The 25,832-nt window shown below is 40.8% G+C and overlaps 1 protein-coding gene across 1 annotated transcript in view; it reads right to left on the minus strand.

Moving 5' to 3' along the window:
* The window catches only part of SPAG16 (sperm associated antigen 16), a 340,520-nt gene that overhangs the window by 160,568 nt on the left and 154,120 nt on the right, over nt 1-25,832 (minus strand). Inside the window, exon 11 of the mRNA XM_072342185.1 lies at nt 7,414-7,557. Coding sequence (XP_072198286.1) covers nt 7,414-7,557 — 144 coding nt within the window. The remainder of the gene's footprint in view (nt 1-7,413; nt 7,558-25,832) is intronic.

Raw genomic sequence — 25,832 nt, forward strand, 5'->3', positions numbered from 1 at the left:
CCAGATGTTAAACTTAAAGTCAGTTGCTGGAAATAAGTATGTAAAACCACCTGTGAAGGTAACCACAGAGTGGCTTCATCAAATGGCAGCATATGAAATACACAATTGGACTGCTCAGTAGGACTGCTCCTTCGGTCGGCTAGCTTCCTCTCCTGGCCTGCCATCAGCATCGCTCTCTCCTGCTGCTTGCTGAATTATTGTAATGGAGATATTATTAGCAAATCACTAACTTGGAGTGGTCAATATTTCCACCAACCAAGGAGAGAAGCCAAAGATGGTTTTCCAATAAAGTGCAGCTGTAGTGGGTGAATGAAGCCTATTCAGTTACCACGTTATGGAAGCGCAGATTGTTTGCTTTTAAAGAAAATCAATGTAATGTCAGTCTTTTAAGATTCCTGATATAAAAGAAACACGTTACATTTTGGATTTTGACCTGCAAAAAATAGAAGCTTTGAACAGCTTTTAAAGGACAGTTCTGGTAAGTGAAGAATTCATTTAGAAAAGTAGTGCACATTCCCAACAAATCTCCACAACTGAAGCAGCTGAGCCTCAAGTTCAAGTCTTATACAATAGCAACTTGTTGATTTCTTCCTATTAGTTCGGAAAACTATATTTCTTTCAAGTAGATGCAATAATCCTTGTAGAATGCTACTAGCCTAATTATGAATGAGTCTGAGGTCTAATGATGCAGATAGCCCACAGTCTGCTGGTACAACCAGCACCAAGACAGAAGATAAGGTGGAAAAGGGTGACTTGACAACAATAAAAACATCTAGAAGTTTGGACATCTGCTTGATATCTGGGTCACATAAGGAAATGCTCCTCAGCATGGCAGGTGCAGCAGAAAAAAAGGCCAGTTCTGCACAACAAAACAGCATCTAAATGTGTAGCAGTTACAGTGATGCCCATCCCATATTTCCCAAAGGCACATTGCAGGAAAATAAAACAAGATACACATATCGCTTTTTCTTAAAGCACATACTCACCAACAGTTAACACGTCACTCTGAAATGATATAAAGCTTATTATAGATACACATCCCAGAAAGCCACAGGGAATAACCAGCAGTTCCACGTGCCAGAACAGATTAGTATGGGTAGAAACATTTGGCTTATGAGAGTGGGTAGAAGGGGAAAAATTTTAATCAAATCCATTACCTGGTTATCGATTTCTTTTTGCCAGACTGATCCTGTAGAATACTTATAAAGCTTCTGACATTGAGATGTTTGGCCAAAGATATTGGATTAGTCTAAGCAGAAGCTGGGCTTCTCATGTAATCTCTCATATTTCATTTATATGTGATTTATTCCTTTGTCCAGCAGAGGCTTTTTATTGATAAAAAATAATGAGATTGAGAATCCCAGAGGAAATGTAATGCCCACCCACTCAAGCATGCTTGTGAAGTAAAAATAGTAGGCTTTGTTGGCTTGAGAGAGGATGACGTTATGCAAAGACTGTTTCCTTGCATAAGAAGTTTGAAGCTTGCCAAAGACTTCTGAAATAAACCAAACTACATTTGAAATTAAAATGCTATCATGCTTGAAATCCTGCACCATAATGTTGCATGCCATGGAACTGACTGAAAGATTACTCAAGTAGTCTTTTCCCTGCAGAATAAATGCAGAGTTTCCTGTATGAGTTCAGTTTGATGAGACGTTGTACCATATGTGTAGCCTGCTAAAAGCGACGCATCACACACAGCCTGCTAGGTGACTGAACAATCAATCACGACACTCACAAGAACTTTCTAACCATTGTCAATCTGAATACGTAACCCGGTAACTGGAGGCTTTGTTGAACTACAGGAGAATCAAAGTTTCTCTGAGAAATTAAATCATTATGCATTTGTAACAGAAATACTGTTCAGAAGTCCTAAGGAAAATGTGCAGGTCTATCTCACATTTCTCACAGTAATAAAAGAATAAAAAGCATCTGTTTCTGTAGGAATATTCCTGAATATGGCTTTAAAGCATCTATGTCAAGGCACAAATCAGAAAAATTCTGTTTCACTGATAGCCAACAGAGACCTTTGTGACTAACAGGAGTCTTACAGCTCTTTCTTATGTTAATTCTCAGAGCAGATTTAGCTTTTAGGTCTCAGCCTTGTTCTCTGCAGAAGGTGCTACTCAATGTTTATGGCTGAAAAACTAGCAGAAGAAGTCTTCTAAAGATCATAATTCATGGACCAGTCATTTACAGCCACTCTGAGCTCCCATCACCAAGAGGACATTACTGAGAAGTTCTTACATACAACAGGAGCTCTCCTGACCAGTCTTATTTTTGAATACAGACCTCTTATCAATGACCTCTCTGAAACCATCTCAGGCCTTCTCCACGGCTTTAGTATGGAGTTAGAAACTATTCAAATAGTTTTAATGTGACCAAAGAACCAAGCTATGCTCAATGTGTCGAGCCCTTTCATTTGCTGAGGCTTCTGGGTCACATATTGTGTTAGTTATCTAAAAGAGTATCAGTTGCAATACATAACCACGCAGAAGCCAGCCATTTGTTTTAGTGTCAGGTTATCCGTCTCACTCTCTTCAACCCCTGAAGCTGTTTCTTCACTGAGCACTGATATATGAGCGCATTATTATTGTCAGGAAGGCTGGCATGGATCAGCTCATCAGTATCTACCAGTAATAGAGCCCTCCTCACCAATTTGGTCAGTAGGGAGCTAGGAACTGCGGAGGTAAGGGATGAAAAAAGAAGAACGGTCCTTATTTGCAATTCACCTTGATAATCAAAGCACTCCACCTCTCAAGGTACCCAAGTGCGTCCACCATGAGATGCTGAAATTGTACATATACCTGCCAAGCTGTCGAGTCTTGTTTTTGCTCCTCAGCATCTCCCTCCTTCTCCAAGCACAAACCTTCTGGGACTCAGTGAGCAGAGGGCAGTGTCAGATTCTTCCCAATACTGTTGAAAAACTGATCACAGCTGTCTTAAAATCCTGCTCTCTCCTCCTTCCTATGAATGCCCCCCCAGCTCAACCCAGCCTCTCTTCCCCACTACTCCATCAGAAGGTTCTCCATGCACTCCCTCCATTCCTCAATTACCACCTGGCTTTAAGGTCAGTGCTTTCCTCCTTGCACATTACAATTCACCTCTGCATAGCTTTTGTTTTGTTTTAAAACAAGCCCAATTGATGAAACAGCAATAAAATAAAATAAAATAGATCATGTTAAAATAAAACCAAGGACTTAACTGAGCAATAACTCCTTCCAGTTTCTTGGTTCATTCTGACTTTCAATTCTGCTCAGGGATTTTTCTTTTCCTAGTTTTTTAACGCTTAGAAGTTTCTGTGCAATGAGGAAATGGGTTCCACTCTAACAGTCCTACATCCAGAGTTGCGCATATATCGTTCACTGCCCTCCAGAGCTGAGAATATATCATTATTGTTCTCTCATTCAGGATCTCCAGTAACGTTTTGGACTTGGGAAGCCACCATGCTACTCAGGTACTTACAACACCACACATTTCAGAGTGGAAAATGATTATTCCAAGCACCCAACTGCATTTTCCATATTATATCTTACACTCCTCATACCTTAAACTTCCCCTGGAGGTACAGCAAAGCAAAAGCAAGCAAGCTTTTGGCAGCTTCTACACTGGCCAATACAAGCTCAGTAGCAACACTGCGCTGCTTAGCTTTAAGCAGTTGAAAGAGACCTTGGTTTTAAAGGCCAGAGCTTTCTGCAGACCAAATATTAATACACATTTCATTGCTGATCATCACTAACCTCTCAGTCACTTCAGGAGCACCAAAATCTCTGCTGTCAATAGCCTCTTCTGATGTTCTGCAGAATGCTCTAAAAGCTTCTGTACAATTCAAGCCCAACTGCAAATATTAATTCCTCCTTACCCTTTATTCAAGGCCTCACATCCACCTTTTTAAGACATTTTGCTAATTCTTGCTGCTTCCTGTCTTTGCATGGCACGTTCCTATCCACGCACGGGTTTTTGTTGATATAACATCACCTCCTTTAGCTTTGACTGACACAATCTAAAGCTGCTTCTGTTCTAGGAGAACATGGACTGTGCTTTCAGCTCAGCATCTCATCTTTCTCTTGCTCTGACCTTATCGTCTCCTTTTTCCAGGGTATTGATCATAACTTCCTTTATTTGTAAGATGTCTGATGATTCACTTCCTCTTCTTCCTCTCCCTTAATTACCAAGAAGACAATTCCCACCTGCCATTTTCCAGCAGCAACAGAACTCACAGAAAATCCACGCAGCTCAAGATAACTGTTGTGGCATTTTTTGTTACAATAAACAAACCGATAGCAGTTTTGATTTCTTTGCTCAGCAACCCCTTGAGTTCAAATAGTGACCGAAAAGATGCAAGCAATTTGGCCTCTGTCTCAGGTGAACAGGCGGCTACAAGGAGCTGACAATCTGACAATTTTCAGTGCAAGTTTTAAACAGCTTTCAGAACCTACAGTTGGTGCTGTTTTGTTCCCCCTCCTCCCCCCCGCCTTCCTCCTCCAATTCAAAGGTTTGTAAATAGCAATTGAGTGTATTCAATTCCCCTCAAACAGAGGGGAATGCTTGCAGGAAAAGGGCTACAAACACTGCACAAGAGTTGACCTGTTGAATATTTATAAATGCATTAAGAATACTACACATTAATATGGACAGACATATGTGCTTAGCACAAATATAGTGTTCTACAGTTTCTAGGACATTAACACATCACCACTACCCCATAAAGCTTAATTTTCCAGCCATTCTGGAATGGTAGTGATGAAGATAAGTAAATTCAATACATGCCTTGAAATATCTTAGTGCAATCAGACTGAAGTTATTGAAGGTATAGCAGAAACATCCCTATCCTATTTGTTGGAAACTCTCGGGAGATGCAGCTTTCACCTACTACCCCAAACAACACAGTCCAGCTGGTGTCTATAGGCAGACTGCACAGCTCCTCAGCTAACAACAAGTTCACATGGATGGCTGTGGCAGCAGTCATTCAGGCTCTCTCTCTCCTTCATAAAAGATGGAAAATACTCCTATAGCAGTAACATAATTCCTGTGATAGTTTACAGCAGTGACAGGCACTTATAACAGCTAATTCATCTACAAAGTACCATTCAGCCGGACTGGAGTCGAAACAGTGTTTGTTTTTGAAGTCTGACCAGTTGCCATCCAACCTTCAAAGAGGAAGCACTGTTCTCCTCCCTCCATCCAGCTACTGAACTCTGTTGATGACTGGACCTGTTTGAAGTTCTACTTTTATTTAAAAAGCTCAAGGCAAAATTCTGCACTCAGATCTGCAGAGAGCATCACAACTGATGTTCTGCTCTCCTTGCACACACAGAGCTGGTCTGCTCCTGCTCCAGTGCCCCAGGAGCAACCACCATGCGAAGAGAACCTATAGGGAACAGATTCTTTTTACAGACGGAAGAGCATCAGGCACAATGTAACAACACAACATGACAGGATATCCAGCACATCATGTGGTCTCATCTACCCACTACATACAGAATACCTTTCAGACTAAAGGTGAAGATTGATCTGAACCTGATTTTATAGATACAGAAAATAAACATTAGAAGACAACAATGGAAGAATGTAGAAGTGAAGGAACTTAACCCATACTTCCACATCACAGTTAAACAGCCCAGACAGAACTATTTTTCTTTTCAACTCCTGGATGAGCATCCTACTGGATATTTAAAACAGAAATAATACTAGGCTATCGATATTTGATTCCTCAAAACTTTCCTGAGAACTTTCCATTTCTACTTCATTATTTTCATTTCTGGAATACCTGATGTACAGGAGGGGGAAAAAAAAAAAGTATGATTAAATGCCTTCTGTCACATTATATATTTTCTCCAGTAACATAAGACAATATTGTAGAAGCACTGCTTTTGAATCACTCCAGAGCATTCAGCAGGAGTCAATTTATACTGCAAGTGAATAATGATGTACCTCAACTCATTTTAATTTCAATAATTGAATGAGAAATAGGAAAGTCTATTGAAAGGACTGTATTCTGGTCAAAGACTAATGAGAAAACAGTTTTGAGACTTTGAGTCAGCGGGTGTCATGGTAACAATGCATTATCGAAATCTGATTAGCATGCCCAGCAGCTTTATAAATGATAACATGCTCTTCTAATTGTATTTCCCTTTCTTTCCCTATGATGAGTTTTATATTCATAACTGGTAACAAGCAAGGCAACGTTCTGTTCAGCTAAAAGTTAGTCTTAGGATGTCCAGCATGCTCACAAACTTGGTGCAACTTGTCACGCAATAAAGAGAAAATTTTTCCTATGGCCTTAACATAAGAAGCTGAGACTTCCTTTCTCTCCTCTTCCCATCTCAACTGCATGGTATTCTGAAGTCACGTATCACTCCTCCCTTTCAATTCCATGAGATTGCTTCTGAGGGTAGTCAAATGAAATAGAATATCGTGAAGCATGAGTGTCTTATGAAAAGGACTATGTTTCACAGGAGGAAAGGGTGCGAATGTAAAGCAGGTGGGCTTAAATGCTGACCCAGGAAACATTACTCCAGGTTCCTGAGGTTTTGACAGGTAGGATTTTAGAGTGTTTGGAGGACAGCACACACATTGAACTCATTACAGTATCAAAAACTGAGAAATTATGAAGTTAAATAGGATTCTTTTCCTTCTCATGAAAGAATGAAATAATACAGATTAATAAATACAATGAAAATAGGAGGTTAGATGCTTAGTAATACTCCCCTCTTATAAGCGAACCAGAGGTGAGTATCCTAACAGACCTTCATAAACAGTAACAATCTCTATCACAACTGCAGCCTCAAAAACGTGAAGCAAGATCATTTCAATGCGCAGAGACTCAGTCTTAAAACAACATTTTCTTACAGTATGAGAGCACTATTTTCATCAGAACAATCAAAAAATCTACTAAACTTCTGGCTTATTTCCAAGGACCACCGCACCCCAAATATTTGTTTCTTATTTTCCACGTTCACGTTATTAATTCAGCTTTAAATCTGTATAAAAAAAAGAGAAAAGCTCATGCTCTTATTCTCCAGGTAAGCTAGGACTCATCCAGTCATGTGACAAATGATACTTCATACCGGAAAACAAATTTTGAGTATTGTTAATGATGGAAATGTGTTTGTTAAAATGCATGAACACAAGGAATACATGGTCATCTTGATCTAAAAGCTTATTACTTGCTGTTACGTGCACTGGCACGTGGACTAAGTTTAAGACGTACATAATACTAAAAGCAATCAATGTTAAGTCAACACAGCATAAGCCAGAGGAACACTTATCTACATGTTTGGAAATTCAGCAGAGAGCGCAGGGTTACACTGAGAATAGAAAGTCATCAAAGCAGGCCAGTGAGCAAAGAAAGAACAAACAAGCACTCCCCAGAAGAGATTAGTGCTCGTTATGGGGACTGTTTGCACTAACCTTGGATGGAAGCAGCAGCCTGAAACCCAATCAGTGTGACCTTCACCAACCATGATGAAGTCCCCATCAGGTAAAGCCCACATTTTCCAGAGGCGGTCATCACTGCCAGTGACTACCAAGTTTTTCAGAGGATGTGAGGCCAAGCTGCAAAACAAAAGAGAGGCAGGTCATATTCTGTATCAGTATCATTTCAGCAACATCTAAACGTGACTGCTTCTGGATGGACTAAATAAGCAACATAATGCTCTCTATCACAATCAGAATTTAAAATACACGCTATGCAGATGAGTTTCTGCTTATACTGTTGAAAAGAGAAGAACATGACTGACATCTGTGAAACCAGAGTTGTTTCCACACCCTCCTGAAGTTCCACTGGATTAAAACACTCAAGTATATGTTTCTAAGCACTCTGTTTTTAGAAAAACCCAACAGGATAACACATCAACAAGCACAACCAGTGAGAATCACCATTTCCCACTCACAATAATTTCAGAACTTCTCAGCCTGCTGCTGACAGCTGAAGTGAATAAGGACAAAAGGACTGTTTTCTTCACTGTCCCCACAGGTCTGAAGCTCAATTTGCAGTCCAGTAGCTACCAGCTCTGCCATCACTTTAGCACCAATTCACTGGGATTAGGCTACGGCCAGAAAATCTATTTCAACTCTGTACTCAAATAATGTAAACATGTTTTCCATTTTGTATTATACAGCACACCGGGACATAATGGAAATCACATACTTATCACGTCCCTATACTGCAAACTTGGTTTATTTTTGATTTGGCAAATGTAGCACAGCCCAAAATGGATCTAGAGAAGAAAATAAATCTGTTGGAAAAGTAACAAGTGCATATTTCATATAGATTTGGTTATTTGATTTAAATTATTGTTATGCTTTACCATTTGTCGAACATCAAAAAGTGCCTAGGAGCTGAATGAAGTCCCGGTATTATTTAAATAACTTAATCTGGAGTTCAGAATTAAAATGCAATGAGGGAGAAAGGAATCACAACCTGTGCGTGCACCTATTTCAGTTGTGCACCAGAGCTGACAGTTTTCAGAGAGAAACGCTTATGAAACAGTACCAGAATAGAGAGAGAAGATGCCAAGCAGACAAATGGGAAGAAAAGGGAGGTCATAAAAGGCACACTATTACTCTATTATAAAAATATCTTTTTTAAAGCAAGATCTTCCTCCTGCACTGTCATTATTTCACAGAATTCCTAAAACAGAACTGCAGCTTCTACTATATGGGGAAACACGATTCCCTCTGTCCAACTGATGCCAAAAACACGCTTATGTCAACTAGCACATCTGTTCCTGCAGTTTGAGACACAGTCTAGGAAGATTCCTACAGATTCAACACTTGGATTCATCTGTTGGAACCAGATATCTGGGTTTTACTCATTCTCTGATTTCTGAGAGAGGAAAAAAAGTGGTTTTTGTCTTGACCTAAATAAATTCCTTTGCATTCACAGGGAGAAAAGAGGAGGAGGGAATGATGTTATTTAAATTCTCCAGAGATGCACAGACAGCAGCTGTATCATTTGGATTGGCCATAACAGATAGGTAGGAGGGCAAGGAGGGAAGAGAGATAAAAGGAGAGAAATTAAAAGCTTGAAAAGGCATGCCAGTGGCTTGCAAATGGATGAGAACTACTCTCCCAGAATTCCCCCACGATCAGGGATCTCTGACACACCAAAAATGCTGATATTATGACACTTTCTGGAATACACACAGGCTATGAAGTGCCAAAAAGAAGATCCAACTTGCCAGAAAAATGAGTGGAATATCTATAAAAGATAAATCCATCAGGACTACATCTACTCTTTCCTTAGGCTCTGAAACATCAAAACAGGTTGCATTAAGTAGAACCTTTATTGGCATGCACACAGTAGTGCACCGCATATAAGCACCACATCGATTAGCTAAAGTTCTTGTAATCTATTTCAGATAAGTCAGATCGAAAAACCTCCATCTCTCAGTCTCCAGTTCTTCCCTTAAGATATTTTGCGTTAGTTGAGTGCATGCTTATTAAGACTTTCTATCAGTTCTTTCTCTTACAGTCTTCCTAAATAGTTGCCTTTGTAGATGCATTATACAATTTCTACTAAATTACCATGTAATCTCTCACAGTAGATTCAAAGGAAAGTTGACACAATGACTTCCTTTGGATCCCTCCATGCTTTCTGAACAGACTTGACTCCTGGCTCGGCTGCAGCTGCCCATCAATACGAGCTGTGCTGCCAGGCACTCTGCCTCATCTCCTAGGAACACTTCTCCTTTCCTCCACCCTCCCAACACATTTCCAGTCCAGTTTTTGAGAAGCCTAAACTTAACCAGTGAGAAGAGCTTAAAGATGATCCATCAAGTGTATTTCACGCAGAAGAAAATTTCTGGTCATCACAACCAAGCCCACAGGAATATATTTCACAGACTTTTAATTGCAATACTCTTATAAAAGTTGCTGTACAACTTTTTTTTTCCCTCCACGCCAATTTCGTAGGGACACAGTGCACACTATTTAATTAACAGCAAGCATGTGACATAACTGCTGTTGCTCAGCTTCTGAGAAAGGGAAGCCCATTCATCCAAAGAGAGACCTATACGCAATGTTAATTAGGCATCCTTCTCTTCATTTCTGGCAATGCAGCACTCTATAGATTTTTGCTTCATCTCTGTTCACAGGCTCTAATTATTTCCAGCACAGGTGACTTTGGGTAGATTGCAATGAAAATCAATAAAGGAACACGCGTGATAGAAACATTGGTTTTCTCCTTCTCGGGGATGGAAGTGGGATGAGAAAAGACTCAGTCAAGGAAAAGAAACCAAAGATTTGCTGCTGTTCAGGCTATACGTACCCACATTTACACAACTCATTCTGGCATTATAAACCATTCTCATTTCTTTAGCACTTGCCATCAGAGATATATAGCGCTCCCAGTAATTCTCTTTCAAAACAATCATCAATTATTCTAATTTATTTTGAGTAATACATAAAAATACGCTATCTTCAAGATGCAAAACACTTTCAGTCTCAATACGTACTGCATTTGATCACTCCATACATGCAAAATCAATCTGCTAGTTACAAAGTGTTAAGCTGTCTGCATAACCTGAACTGTGAGCTCGCTTTAACACCAACACTAACTACATTGCACTGGGGAAGGGAGAAGTCTGATGATAAGGAAAGCTTTTTGGCAATAAATCTCTGCAGCAGTGGAACCGACAGCTACCTGCCATCATTAGGCTAGTCTTAAAGTTCTTAGAACGCCTTGCACCTATTACCCAGGCAGACCAGACTGGTTGATGCCTGAGGTACCGACAGTAGCAAAGCTCCTTTGGAGTCCCAGCTCATTCAGTGCACAAAGCAGCACTCATACCTGAAGGGCAATCATCAACTTAATAAAAGCACCACCTCAACCCACTTCTAAGAAATAACTGCAGTTAACCCCAATTTCACAGATGCAGGACGCAAAAGCGTAAGAAAAAAAATCAGCTGCTTTTCAAAAATAATTTCAGGGGCTAGAATAGGTCACCATAAAAATTACTGGATATTCAGCAATTCTAGCGTACAAGATCTCAGGAGACCACAGGAACAGCAGGAGTCCAGAACACTAAAATTAACACAGAAAATGTCTCTCTGAGGAGCAACACCCTGGTGAAATTAACAATGGCTCAAAACCCAGCCTTGTAATGGAATCCTGGGGAAACGCAGATCTCCCTACCTCTACCATTAAGCTCTCCAGGCATGCTGGAATGGAAAAGTAGAGCAGGCTTTGAAGGCAAGAATATCACAGGCACTGAATTCAAGAAGATGGCTATTCATTAAGGCCTCAAAGCAAAACGACACGTGCTTAAATTTTAGGAACTGTTTTACTGAAATCAGGGTTCCTCTTCACATGCATGCACCTAATCACATTGCTGGAATAGGGCCTAAAATTCTAGAGTTTTTAAAAGTTGAAATTTTATTCCAGCCCCAATTTTGCTGGCATCTAGCTAGTGCTGAGACCCGAGAGAAATAAACCAACCCATTATCAACATAAGATGTGCAGACTGCACCATTTAATTGCATTGCAGTTTTTTAACCTCCTGTGTTTACAGGAAAATGGGGGGCCAGAAATGCATGGCAATTCAGGTAGGCCCCACATGTAGCCTATGGCGTGAGGAGGGTCCATGCCACCTCCCCTCTGCAGCCTTGCTCTCTAAAGTTAGGGCCAATAGAGAGGATTTTACATCATTAGAAAGGCTGACTGTTATCTGATGATAGCTCAAAAAGGCCTCAACTGGCAGTCAGGATGGGCTCTTTTCTCCGCCATCACAAGCACTGCGCAGAGGGAGCAACAGGACCGAGTACACAGTCAGCTCCTTTCTCAAGCACCTTTTAGCACGCATCTTTTCCTCTGTACCTCTGTAACAGCAGCACAGACAAGAGGATATATCAAAATGACTCTCAGGCTCAATTTCCTGTCAAAATCTGGTCCTCAGTGTAAAGTTTATCCAAGCTGCAAAAAGCAAAGTGCTTCCCTGAGCCAGGCGCCACAAGCAGCTCTCCCTGCCACCCAGCCCATGCAGGGCCCCTGCCAGAAGGATCTTCCTGACAGGAATGGCAGTCTGTGCAGATCCTGTGCTGCATCAGGGGAAGGTTTTCATCTAAGTTTCTCAGCCTCTCTCCTCCTCCTGCCCTGCTGAGCAAGCAAGAAGCTGGATGTGGTCTGGCCCTCAGCCACATCACCCAGCAGACACACCACAGAAACCTCATCAGCCATTATGCCCATTACACTTTGCCCTCATTTGTTTTCTTTGAACCACATCTCACTACTACAGTTATTTCTACCACCTTTGCATCTTGGCTTGAGTTATCTGGTCTCACCTGACCACTTGTACTTGAGCAATAACTGTAACCCTGACATTTAATTCAGAGGCTTATTGTGCAAGGGTAGCATAAATGAAAAGCTTTGCATTTCTGTTTGAGGTCTTAAAATCTCGTTGTAACCAAACAGGAAGAAAGCTTTCAAAAGAGAAAAGAGATGAAAAGGATTCGTTGATGTAAATGCAGTCTGTGACCGATCTCATTCACACTCCTGTTTAAATATCCCAGTCCCATCTGCTTCCCAAGCTCCTATGACACAGGAATTGGGAGCAATAGCCATTGCTGGAACCTTACCATTCCTTGTTTCATCTGTCTTCCCTGACCGGCAATCTGTGAGACAGTAATTAGAAAACAGCCATACAGAAACTTCAACCCACGTTTCTAAAAGGCCATAAGACTTAATAACTTAAAATGCTATCTCGTGTACTTATTCTCATCATTATGCACACAAAATCTTCAATCTTAGCTACAAACATACTTACTCTTGTGGAAAAGCATCAATTCACACGCTTTCTAATTTGCCCAAATCAGCCCTCCTCTTCAGAAAAAAAAACAACTTCAAAAAAATGAACACCACGCAGCATACAAAGCCTGCACAAATAATTGTCCTGAACGCATCACTATCACTCACAGATACAGACACGGTTGCAGTGATAAATCAGTAGAGCCTATTTTGTGATGCTCCGTGCTTGATCACTTTACCTGCTGTGTTTGCTATCATCAAAACCCACTAATTTGTATTAGCTTTCTGACTATTTGTAACCTACCTAGGCTTTACTGCATTAGATTTGATTATGGACATGCTGGGCCACTCTAAAATCATTATCTTCTTAACAGCTAAGCTTAGCCCTACATCACATCCTTGAAAAATTCAAAACTATCATGTTGATTTGCCTGTATTTTATTTAAGTTTCAGGCCTTTGAAGATACATGCACATTCTTGAATTATGCACTGCCAGGAGTCCTGATCATTTCACAGCATATTAGCTTAAAAACATACATAATCCTTTTCAAGATAGAGCCCTTAATCATGCCACAGAAAGAAAATTTTCCTAGGACCTATATGATAACACACAAATCATCTGTGTTGTTATATACTCATGTACTGCAAACCTCAGCAACCCAACATGAAACCTTTTATCTAGAATTACTTGCAAATAACAACAGGCATGAATCTAAATCGCTTCCTAGAGAATCTCCTTTTATTCATTCCTTCCTCTTGCTTACAAGGTTGTTGATAATTACTGCTGGCCCAAAAAGTCACTTTGTCTACAACACTGGCTGTTACACACTACAGGAACTGCACGTCTAACCTGCCTTAAACCAAAGCAGTAAGCAATCCAGGCAACCTTACTACAGAGAAAGCTACTGTTCAGACTGTAGTTTATTATCATTGTGCTAATCTTAGTTTTGTTTTTCTTTTTAATATTTCCAATGCCCTACCATTCAGGTGACGACAAAATTGGGCATAGAACAATGGACAGAGATCACATAGTTTAGAGATACTTATACAAGACTAGATGTTTAAAAGAAAACCAACACAAAGCAACAATAAACTAATCTGTGAGTCACTTTGAGTTCACAGGTTCTCATTTTATATGCATCTGAATCCATTTTCCAAGCTGAGTCAACTTACCAGGTACCTGCTGCACTGCAAGAAGTATTTAAGCCAAAAGAAAGAGCATGAGAGCAGAAGAAAATTAGTAGCAATGAAAACGTCTTCCCGCAGTGACTCCAGTGGGGAATGAGAACTAGACCCCCTTACCAGGCATGATTTAAACCATGGTTGGTACTGTCAGCAGCATACAATTAAAGCATTTAAAATAGCACTGAAATCAGATTCCCCCAGGCATGAACGGTCTTGAATCCAGATCTGAAAGAGATTTCACCTCACTCCCCAACTCAGGACACATCATAGGCCAACCTTCACCTATATATATTTTTTTGTTTTAAACCAAACCTGTGACAATTAACCACTTCACACACACACACACACACACACACACACACACACACACACACACACACACACACAAGGCAAAGAGAAAGGCAATGCAGGCAAACTTGCATAAACCTTTCCCTACTCAATACCTACTTGTTGCCTGTTTTTGACCTGTGCTTGTGGGGTACTGAGATAATAGCTCGTCTTCCCTTGTAATGAAAAGCAAACTGCTTTTCTAAAAGGCAATTTTAGCTCGACCAACTTAAAAAGATGCAGACTGCTTTCTCAAAAGCTCCTATCTGTGGCCTGGTTTGAATTAGTTTTCATCATTACTGTTAGCAATTCCCAGGCTCCTGTTGCATGGCAGCTTTTTCACAGATGATTAGGAGCAGTGTTGTGGTATATAAGAGTTTAGAATGAATACTATTCGAAACTTACCAGTTGGTAAATTCTATTAAATTATCAAGGTTGCTGAAGAAAATATTTATAAGTATAATTTGCAATTAGAGCATTAAAGTGTCGGCTCACTTTTCTAAATTAACAAGAAACAAATGCATTAACTTTTCAAGGTCACTTTCCTCCTGTGTTTCCTTCACACAAACTTTCAAAGCAGGGAAGCATACGCTCTATGCTCTGATTCAGTACCACAATGCAGAAGAATGCAGAAGAATGCAGAAGAATGCTTCCGGCAACAGAATTAATGGAAATTCTCGTGGTGAGAAAGTCGCATAAGTAAATAGTTTCTTCACAGTTAGGACTCCAGTTGCATCCAGTACCAAGAAACAACTCTGATGCACAAAAATCACTCTCTGAACTCTGATAGTATTTGTAAGTGGACATATGTGTATGAGAAAGAAATGGATTCTGGGCTCAGAAAGGACCACAGTAACCCTCTAGCCCCTAAAATGGAAGCTGCAGACCCCAAAAGAGCAGCAGAGCCCCTCACACTTAGCTGCACGGCTTTCCCAACAAAGCAGGCCATTCAACTTGTTCTGTCACATTTCAAGAGAGACGTTTTCCAAGCTGTTTGTTCCACTCTGGAACCCTGCACAGAGTTACAGATATGTCAGCTGACATATTCCAGTTCGGACCTAGGATGGATTGTGCAGACTCACCTAACAAACGCTTGCACAAGCTCTCCTTTAAAATGATGTTCCATATAACATGTCTAAGTGTTTGAAGAAGGGAAAGGATTCTTTTTAAAAGTGTCTTCTGAATGCTTACCTCTCTGAATGCAAATTACACTGATTTCCTTACTTCTCTCATGAACACAGACAACAGTTCCTATTTCCTTAAAATCTCCTTTATCAGATGGTTGTTACTAGTACCTTGAGCTCGGTTCAACTAATTCATCCAGTTCACTGAACTTTTAAGAATGTCAAGACCAAAACCAGACAGAATATGCCAGCTGAAGTTTCATTAAGCCTAACGTGGTAAAATCACATCCCCCTTCACACACTGGCACAGGTACCTTCCCCTAACTTCCAGAAACAGGACACTGAAGTCTAGGTTTCCTGTTTTCTCTCAGCACATATTCCATTTTACATGAGTGTATCTCAACTCTTTTTTCCTCAGCATATCACATTCATTTCATTGAATTTCATCTTGCTGATGAAACCTGGCCAATTTGTCAAGCTTATGTTGAATTCTGATCTGATAAAGAAAGTTATTTGCATCCTCTAACTTGATGTCATCTGCATATTTTATAAGCTATTCTGTATTCCATCACTCTCACTGCTAATGAAACAACTGAACAGAACTGATTTCCCAAGGAAATTCTCAGAACGAAACAACGACTGGAGTTCAGCCAACAAGTTCTTGCACCCATTCCATACCACTAGTTTGCACTAAAACTCACCTGGTGGAAATGTGCACGATAAATATTTAAAAACCTTAAGAGCAAGAGAAGCCAACATTTGCCTTGCTGAACTGCTGCAATAGTTAATAATCTTCTTTAGGAAAGGGGAGGGAACTGAAATTGAAAATCTGGCCAGCTTTGTACTCCAGTGGCACATAACATGCAGTTTTACTATCAAAGAGAGAATACCCAACTTCAAGAGCTATAGACTTAGTGACTGATAGATTGCATTAAATAATTGCATAAACATTCTATGGATTAATATTTATGGATTAAGTACAAAGTGAGGTTAAGCGCACCTGAGATGTTTAGGAAGACTTGAGCAAAAAATGATATGTTTTAGGATAATCAAACCATCAGTTGGCAGCTGATAGGTTTGCTATAAAATTATGTATCATCTCTTGGGAAAAAAAAAAAAAAAAAAAAGACATCCTAGTGAGAAAAGCCTTTGAAAATGCATGACATGTGAGCAGTGTATTGATTATAATCATGTAGGACATGATTTAAGTATTTTCTATCCACGTTGGAAACCAGAAGAGGACATTAAGATAAATTTCTCCCCCACTAGAGTGGTGGAGCACTGGAATAGGCTGCCCACAGGGAGGGACTGGAGCCACCTTCCCTAGAGGTGTTCAATAAACGTGGAAGTTGTATTACGGGACGTGGTTTAGTGGGGAAATATTGATGGTAGGCGGATGGTTGGACTGGATTTTGGAGGTCTTTTCCAACCCTGGTGATTCTATGGTTCTATTCTGTAACCCCCTGCTGCTGGCTATTCCTCTCCCTCCTAAGCCAAGATGGTACGCAGGGTCCTCTGGAGCAGACTTAACCATAAAGACATAAAGAGTTTTTCAGCTTTATTCCTATTATCTACCACTGAACTGCCTTTTGTCATCAACAATGCATCTCCATTTTAGCTCCAGCTGAGGTTGGCTTTCTTGATTTTGTCACTGAGCCCTCAGGAAATGCTTTTACATTTCCTGTCAAAATTTCTACTTCTCCTACTTCCCATATCCTGCCTTCTCACATTCCAGTTAATTGAGCAGCTCCCTGCTTAGCCAGAGAAACCTCCCACTACAGTACCCTGCACAAAGGAACTGTCTGCTCCTCAGCACTGATCCGTATTCCTTAAAAATCAGCCATCTCTCTGTGATGGCAGTGTCACAAGACATGCAGCCCAGCAGTGTCCTAGGCAAGCCCAGGTATAATTCCATGAAGTATACAGAGCCCTAACACTGCTGCTCACTACTTTCCAACCTCCTTCTGGATCCTGTATTTACTTAGCTCATGGTGACCACAGCCCAAAGCATCCTTTGCATTCATATTTACTGTCCATATGTGCAAGCAGCAGACCAATCAGAACGTTACTCCAGATGGGCTCCAGCATATCATTTAGGCATCTATCAACAACACAGGCCAGAAACACCCCATTGTTTACACAGTGGCATGTTTCCCCTCCCAGGCATGGCAAGAGGCATGGCTGTTTTCCCACCTTTGTATCAGCCAAACTCCATTTACACCATTAACATCTCAGCATCGTTGTACTGAGTACAGAATTTGTATTTTGACAAATACCTGCCAATACTTCATATGATGATGATCTCACATAGAATAATAATTCACAAGACTCTCAGTGTCACATCGTTCTCTATACCCTCTGAGATGTACCAAACTACCTACCAGAGCCTGTACATTTTTAGTTTTTAAGATCCATCAAAAGAAGTTGATGGAAGAATTCAAAGCTCACACAAATGTGCATATATAGTTAAAAATTACTGCTGGTAAGCATGAATCACTCTTACCTATATGGGAGCATTACAGTCCAGTTGCAGACTATCACCTCATTAGTGAAGAAGTTCTCTAAAAGGTATCTTCTCACTGCTCAAAATGTGATTCTTTTCAAGACCAGCATCTATAAAACAAACCTTCAAGTCAAGCCTATTTAGAACAAATGCCTTTTCTCAAGTCCAATCCAAATAAAAGTGATGGGATATCAAATTACAGCTTTCCACCTTAGCATTCCACTACCACCTGCAGCCCCTAGCTACACATTTGGAAGTGGTACTAAATCTTAGGACAGTCCTAACAACCTAAATCTTCTGCTGTGCCAGGTCATCAGCCCAGCAGCCAGCCTGCTAGGAGCAACCTCCTTTAACACAGGAGCACGCAGGATTCAAGGACACTTTCTAGCCCTCATCATAACCATTATGCTAGCTGCAGTTGTCTAAAGGTTAACATCCAAAAGTGAGACTCCTGCATAGACAGTGTTTATATACTGTGCTGGAAGAGTAAAAACATACCAGTGACTGAAATGATTACTTGTTTTCAACAACTGCAATTTTATAGCAATACTTACCTTAAGGGTCAGCATTTATCCTGCTTCCAAATGGCTCTTGATTCGTTTCAAACTGAGCTATAATGAAGGATAAAGATCAGTCTCAAAAGACCACCACCTTCAATGTACATTAATGAAAAGGAACAGATATAAACTTCTTAAGTATTCAGCACAGCCCTGCTTCTGGAGCATGAAAAAGTAAGAAAGATGGATTGCTGGGAGACCAAGTCATCAGTGGGAAGAAACTCTCCATTTACAAATCAGTTTATAGAATTCTATGACTTTTAAAAAGTGTTTAGCATCCTACATCCAAGTGATAAAAGAGCTAAGGAAGCCTCATTTCTATTTTGCCATCACCACATCAGGTGATGCGCATACAATGTCACGCATCTGCTTACAAGAGAAAAAAAGAGATTCCTGGACCTGTGTTAGCAGACAAACACTAGCCTGCAGATTGCTAAGGATCTCTCAGAATCTGATCAAACACTACCAAAAAAACACAAAAAAAAAACCCTAGGTTTTCTACATATAAAGAGTAGCGCATCATTCCAATGCCAATGAATGAGGAAAGATCTACTTACTAGTGACATGAGACCAGACCTATAGGATAGGTGGCATAATAATGTTTTCCTGTTTAAAAAAAAATAAGCATGGCTGAGAAGAATCTGTTAGACACAGGACACTGCATCCTGTGCACCACTTAGAAAAATATCGTGCTCATAGCAGCAAGACTTGACGAAGCTCAACCTGAAAGCAAAGGTTTCTATTAGCAGTAAGGTACATCTGCATTGCTGCATATTTTACTGAGATACAAGATATTTAGCTAACAGGAATTGGGACACTATATGAGAAGTGTTGCCAGCAGCTGCTCTAGAGAGTCCTTCTGAGTGAAATATTAAGATACCATTGACTGCCTGTTCAATCACTGATGAGGCTATATTCTCAGCAGTACCTATGAGCGACACCTCTATAGCAATCCCAGAATGAACATGCTGAACATTTCTGAAGGTCAGACCCAGATTCCTCTGAACTGAAAATATCAGAAAACCTTGTAGACTAAAACTAATTGTTTCTTACAAATAAAAACAAGCAGGCTAAGCAAAGCTCTTACTAGCTTTACACAATACCCTAACCAGCTGACCAAGTACATGAATCCAGCTCTATCATGTATATTAGCCTTAATAGATAAATGTAATCCTTGACTTTTCATCAACATACATTGCAGACCAATGCACAGCCCACCCTAACCTATGACAAGCTCAGTGTTATTTAAGAATTGCTAGGAAGCAGAGAGAAACAACAGAACTCCATAAACTATTTGTCACAGGGGGAAAAAAAAATCATCAGTATGGTAATTGTAGAAGAGCAAAATACTGTTTAAAGACCAATGCTGGCAAATTTTATACTCCGCATAGTGAGAAAACTAATGAGGCACATCTTGGATTAAGTTTAGTTTTATATACAGTAGCAACATGTTGAGACTCTGAAAGCACTAAATAATGCCTCTGATGTAAGCATTTTAAAGTAGATTAAAGATTACAACAAGATCTGCTCTACTGTTACACATTAACAAGAACTTAAATCATCAGTTACTCAGGGATTCATACAAACTATGCTACTATTAATTGCTTTAATTTGCCAGAAAACTTCGAGTCACTTCAATTTTAATATTGTTTCATTTTCTAATGAAAAATCCCCTAAGATTCTGGCAAAGAGCATGACATATATACATATATATATTAACTAATACTCACTGGGCAAAAACATCAAAAGGAAAAGCAGCTGATGAAATTACTGAAACCACTACATATAAAACTGTGGTCATCTAAGAGCAGCCTCATGATTTCCCCTACCACGTGGAGTACAAAGGGAAGCAATCTGAAGGCAAAAAGTTTGAACTCTCCATCTTGAACTGGCACCTGTGCAGACAAAAATCCCTTACAATAGCTACAGAGAGATGGAAATGGAGTGTCAGTCAGCAAGCAAGCTGCGCCAACACTCAAGTTCAGCACATCAAGTAAAGGTGACAGGCACAGAGCTCCTTCCCGCACAGCTGTATGGTTTGGCACTGTGCACTGTGCAGCAGTTTACGTATAGAGGAACTTTGTAACGCCAACAGAGATGCTGAGCTACTTTTTCCCCAGCTTACACCAAAGTGATCCAAAGGAACATAGCAAGTCTAGACATACAGCTGCAAAACTCATCCTGCACTTTGAAAAGGGAGCAGGTACAGAGGCATGCCTAAAGAGCAACGGGATGTCTGTCCTCTATCACAAGCTTCCACATGCATCTGTCCTGATATATGGTTGCTCCTAAGACAGTTCACATTTGTCTGCATCAGCCACAGCGCATACATGGTGAGCAAGAGGTAGGCTTCCAGGGAGAGCAACAGGACTGTGTCATCACGCTTGCCTTGGGACAGTTTTCTCTCAGGTCCTTGCAAATGCTGAGCTGTTTACATACCAATATACCAACTGCTTTGTGTGTAACATGCAGTTCTGCAGTGTTCATGCTCAAATCCCTGCTGCCAGGCCCTCCAAACCAGTGTGACCGACAGAAATGCTCTATTCATTCAGTGTGACTTGTATAGACAATCATGTAGAAGAAAAAAAAAAGCCACTGAAATTAATGGCAATTTGGGCTGACTTAGTATTTCAGCTGGCAGTGCTATGCAAACTGCTCCTTCACACACTCCCTCTGTAAATGCCACTGATCAGCTGTGTGCCACCAGCAGCAGGAAACAATGCCCCACATCCTAATTCCACAAAGTAATTGCACTTACACTAAGAAAACTGGGATTTATAGAAACATCTACTTTAAGCTGTTTTTAAAGCTTCTGAAGTAACTGGTCACGTTTATTCTACCTTTGGAAACCTGCACTAATAAATGTAAAGCCTTAACAGTTTGAGTACAAGAGAACGCTGAAGGCAGCTGTGCCAAAATACTACAGCCTGTTAAACCATACCTAAAATCTCCCTTAAAAATAATAAATAAATCACACGTTTGAGTGTACATGGGTGTATAAAAGCACAGCTTTTTAATGCTCTATTTAAAACCTACTCCCACACACACAAGATGGTGAGGAATTTGCGCTCTCTGTACAAATTCAAGGGCTCAACATGAGTAAATTTGGAAGAACAAGGCTTTTTGAGGGGATACAGAAGTGGAGCATCACTGGTGTTTTAAAACGCCATTGAATCCTGTATGATGATGCAAGTTTTGATGCTAATGAAACCCAACATTTAAGCTGCATGCAAAACTTTATGTAGAAAATTCACTCCAACAACAAACAACAGCAATTTATTTTGGTGTCAGAAGGATTAATTACACCCTTAAACTTTAACTACTGTCCTGTGCACTTCACTATGCACTTAGAGGCTTCTATTCGCAGCTCCCTAATATCCAACCTAAAGGCTCCACCTTCTTGCCTGAGCTGCATACCATCTGCATTCATCTGTTGAAACTGAGAAATAACGCCTTGCCCCATTGTTGTATACACATTACCAGAGCTTGCAATTGCAGCTGGCCTTCATATTTGGATATACTTACATAGAATACTGAGAACAAGTATCCATGTAATTAGCACATCAATCATGTTGTTCTTTAATGTAAATGAAGCACTAATTCACTCCTCCATAAACTCCCTCACTATAACTAATGCACACTATTAATTAAACGACCACAAGCAAAAGAAATGCAGAAAACCTCCCAAAGTACACAGACTGCAGCAGCTCAGGCAAAGTCTGCAGTAATGGCCCCCATTCCTGCAGCCACCATACCCTGCAAGTTCACCTGCAGCAGCTTGCTGCAGAGCTCCACTTGCCTGCATGGCACGCTGCAAGCTGCCATATTCTTTGCAGCATCGCCACAGGAAAGCTCTCTTTTTTCATGTTCCTATGCCTTGTTACTCACAGCTCAACACTCTCTTTCCAAAGGAAGTAAGACAAGCTCAAGCATACCTAATTTTTATGAGGGCCCTGCAGAGATATCATACAACCAGAATGGTTTAGGCAATTCTTCAGAAGTCTTTGCTTGGGATTGATGGGTTTCTTCCCTCGATGCCACTGCAGCTGCACCAAAGCAAATTCTCATTTGCACAGCAGCAGGTACCCTCTGCTTACCTTTTCTCTTCTTATTCCAACTCATAAAATTATGCTACCCTAAAAACTTAGTGAGGGCCTTCCCTTCAAATGCATGCCCATCATCAACACAAGCCTCTCTGAATCCAGATGGGAAAAAGCGCAGGATTTATTGCATTAGTGTCTACAGCCATTGGAGAAGCTTCTCCCTGCTCCCCAGCTGACAGCCTGCTTGCCCCGCTTGGACAAGCACCAGCTGACTGTTCAAATACCACACTGCACCCCATTTTGCAATTTGTTCTGCTGGTACGCACTTCTCCATACACCTAATTGTTCCATTTCACACTGACCGTGCGAGTGAATTTACCTTGCCGTTTTCCAGATCTTAGAAGCATTAAAGTCACCTCTAAATTCACCCAGTCCAACACCACCCCACCATGCCCACTGCCCACATCCCTCAGTGCCACATCTCCACTGCTCTGGAACAGCTCCAGGGAAAGTTACCCCCTCCACACCCTGGGCAGCTGTGCCACTACACTATCACTTACACAGGAGAAGCATTTCCTAAAATCCGACCAGAACCTTCCCTGATGCAACTTACAGCCATTATCCCTCACCAAATCACCAGAGAATTAATTTGTTTCTTCACGCCTACAATGCAGGTCTGTGATTCATGCACATTTTTCACCAGGACTCTTAGCCACAGACAGCAATACCACCCTGCCTTTTTCCCCCCTTCCCCTCCAGTCGATGCACTGACCTAGTTTAGAAGCCCTGAGAACATTGAGAGAGTTATTATAAAACTGAAAACTGGAAACCCTGCTGAGACACATCCCTCTAAACAGCACAGATAGCTTTTCCCTTAGGGACTTCCCATTTTAAATGTCATTTTCTTACTTTTGTTTGCAAGAAGATCCATTTTACTCTTTCTGCATGCGTTAGCAGCAAATCACAAATTTCATCTGTGACATTTTGAACAGGCAGCTCTAAGGACGGTGCCACACGTCCCACTTGGTCAGCGTGTGTTCAAGCCATAGAGCTCCACTGGTTTCGTGACCGCTTATCACACACCACAAGTTTCAAACAATGTGGGGACATGATGTTCAGTTCCTTCCATTCCTACCTCCCCATCCCCAAATTTATTTCAAACAGATTTCTTTCAAAATAGTATTCCAGCTCACAAATGTTGGGGTTTTTGCTAAGGTTTTTAGATCTCACTAAATTTTATGATTACATTTGACTTTAAAGACATGCTGGAAACATTTTCTCTTTTCTACCTGCAATATACCTACAAAAAATCCTTCAAAAAAAGAAGAGCTGTTTACACCATGGCAATGAAAACCACTCATCCAAAGCAGCTACTAAATCACCTGTGGCACCAAGTGTGCAGACACAGGTCTGGAACCCCAACCTTTGCCCTCTGCCTGCCATGGTGGAGCCTGGAGCTGAGACCAACAGCAGTAGGCAGTGTGGCAAACACAGCCTACAGACACGGGCAACCCACCAAAAGACAAGGTCTGTTTTGCCACTTGGTTCAGCTGCCCTTGACAGTTAATTAACATCTCTTCCCTGGCTTGCTAGATGAAAGAGTTGTACTGAGGTCAGACAAATGACAATGCAATTTACTGAGCCTCCTTCTCCTTGCACCTTTCCCAATAAAGGAACACCACAAATGAGCACAGCCCGGGCAGTGCAGAAGTCAGCCAGTACCAGGCTTTCTTTGTGCTCACCTCTCACTGTCACAGCTTCTGCTAATGTGTGTGTAGAACCAAAGAGAAACAGGAGATGGAAAGGAAGAGGCAGATGCAGCAAGTTTTACCCGAAGACTACAAGACTGTGAGCTACTCTGCTGCAGTACACAGACACGGATGCAATCACATAAATAAAAAGATACAATAAATATACACTGGGAACACAGAACCAGTCGCAACAGACCAGCAGGGCTTACCCCAAAGCCTCTATTTTCACAGGTGGCTCTGCTGAGTAAAGCATGTCCAAAATAAAATCATTAAACACAGCATAATGTGCAACAAAGGGCCCATCAGTGGAAAAAGGAGAACAAGCAAAGAGACCACAGTTCTTTCCAAGGGCCCAACTCCTTCAAAGCAGTAACCCCATGTTCCACAATCACCACATCAGCAATCACCAGATGGCAGAATTTACTCACAGAACTGAGAACTACTCCCACACCTTTCAGAAACAGTCAGAGAGCAGATGAACACGAAACACACATTGCTCACCTACCACAGTTTGTAGCCTGGGAGAGCAGAGAGGTGAGAAAGGAGCTAATCAGAGATGCAGCAGTGCTATTCAGATCCAAACACATTCAGCTCTTTGAATTCCAGCTGAAATACCTACAGTTCAGTAACTGTTTTCTATTGATGCTCATTATCTTTTACTCCCTGAAGGACCATGCTTCCACAGAAAGAACAGGATGTATCTAACACAAACCAACTTCCAAACTCATTTTGTTTCCCCCTCAGATATGCAAATAAATAAAATACTCTGGGTTTACACCTTAGATTGGTACCCAGAGTCAGCAAAAAAATTACTAAGTCTTGCAAGTGAGGTCTCTATTGCTGTCTGCGTTTAAACTGGCAAATGACTGTGGGGGCTGGTTGCTTTACATAAGAAGGTTCAGCAAAACTAATTCCAACTGAATAAATAAATGCTGCCATTGTACGTCATGGGTCATCTTTTCTGCATTTTTCCAGTGTTCTGAACGTTAAGCATGGAAGAAACATGCCATGCACCTTTAGACAATATGTTTTTTTAAACCAGACCACAAGGGATGACAGCCCAAGTTGTGAAACCGCCTTTTCACCACAACTCTGATGCAGAAGGTTTAGCTGCGACATGCACATAGTGATGGGGGAGAAGACAAAATACAGTTCAAGCACAAAACAAAATCTAACTGCAATCAATGCATGAAGAACATATTGTGGCAGATACTCACAGAAGGTCTCTGTAAGGTAAGAAATGTGAAAAGGGCATTTCTTCAAATAAACAAAACTGTGACAGCTTTTGTTACAAGAAAGAACTGAGGAAGAGCTGGGCATTACAGGAAAAAAATGGCAAGAGGGAATCATGTTCCACAGCAATGCAATAAATGACTGCAGGGGCAGACAACCTCAGAATAAGGCATTCTAGGTCCCCCTCCTTTACTGTGACACAGCTAATCATTCTGATACAATGCTATGTTACTCATACGTACACACACATGCACACAAGAAATACTTTGATCTACAGCAGTTCTGGATGAATTCAGGCAAGTGTAGCAATGTATTTCAGTTCAGTCCCCCCAGCACCAGCAGACTACGGAACCCTAAAGAC

This window comes from Excalfactoria chinensis, chromosome 7, assembly GCF_039878825.1.
Source record: "Excalfactoria chinensis isolate bCotChi1 chromosome 7, bCotChi1.hap2, whole genome shotgun sequence".
Lineage (NCBI taxonomy): Eukaryota > Metazoa > Chordata > Aves > Galliformes > Phasianidae > Excalfactoria > Excalfactoria chinensis.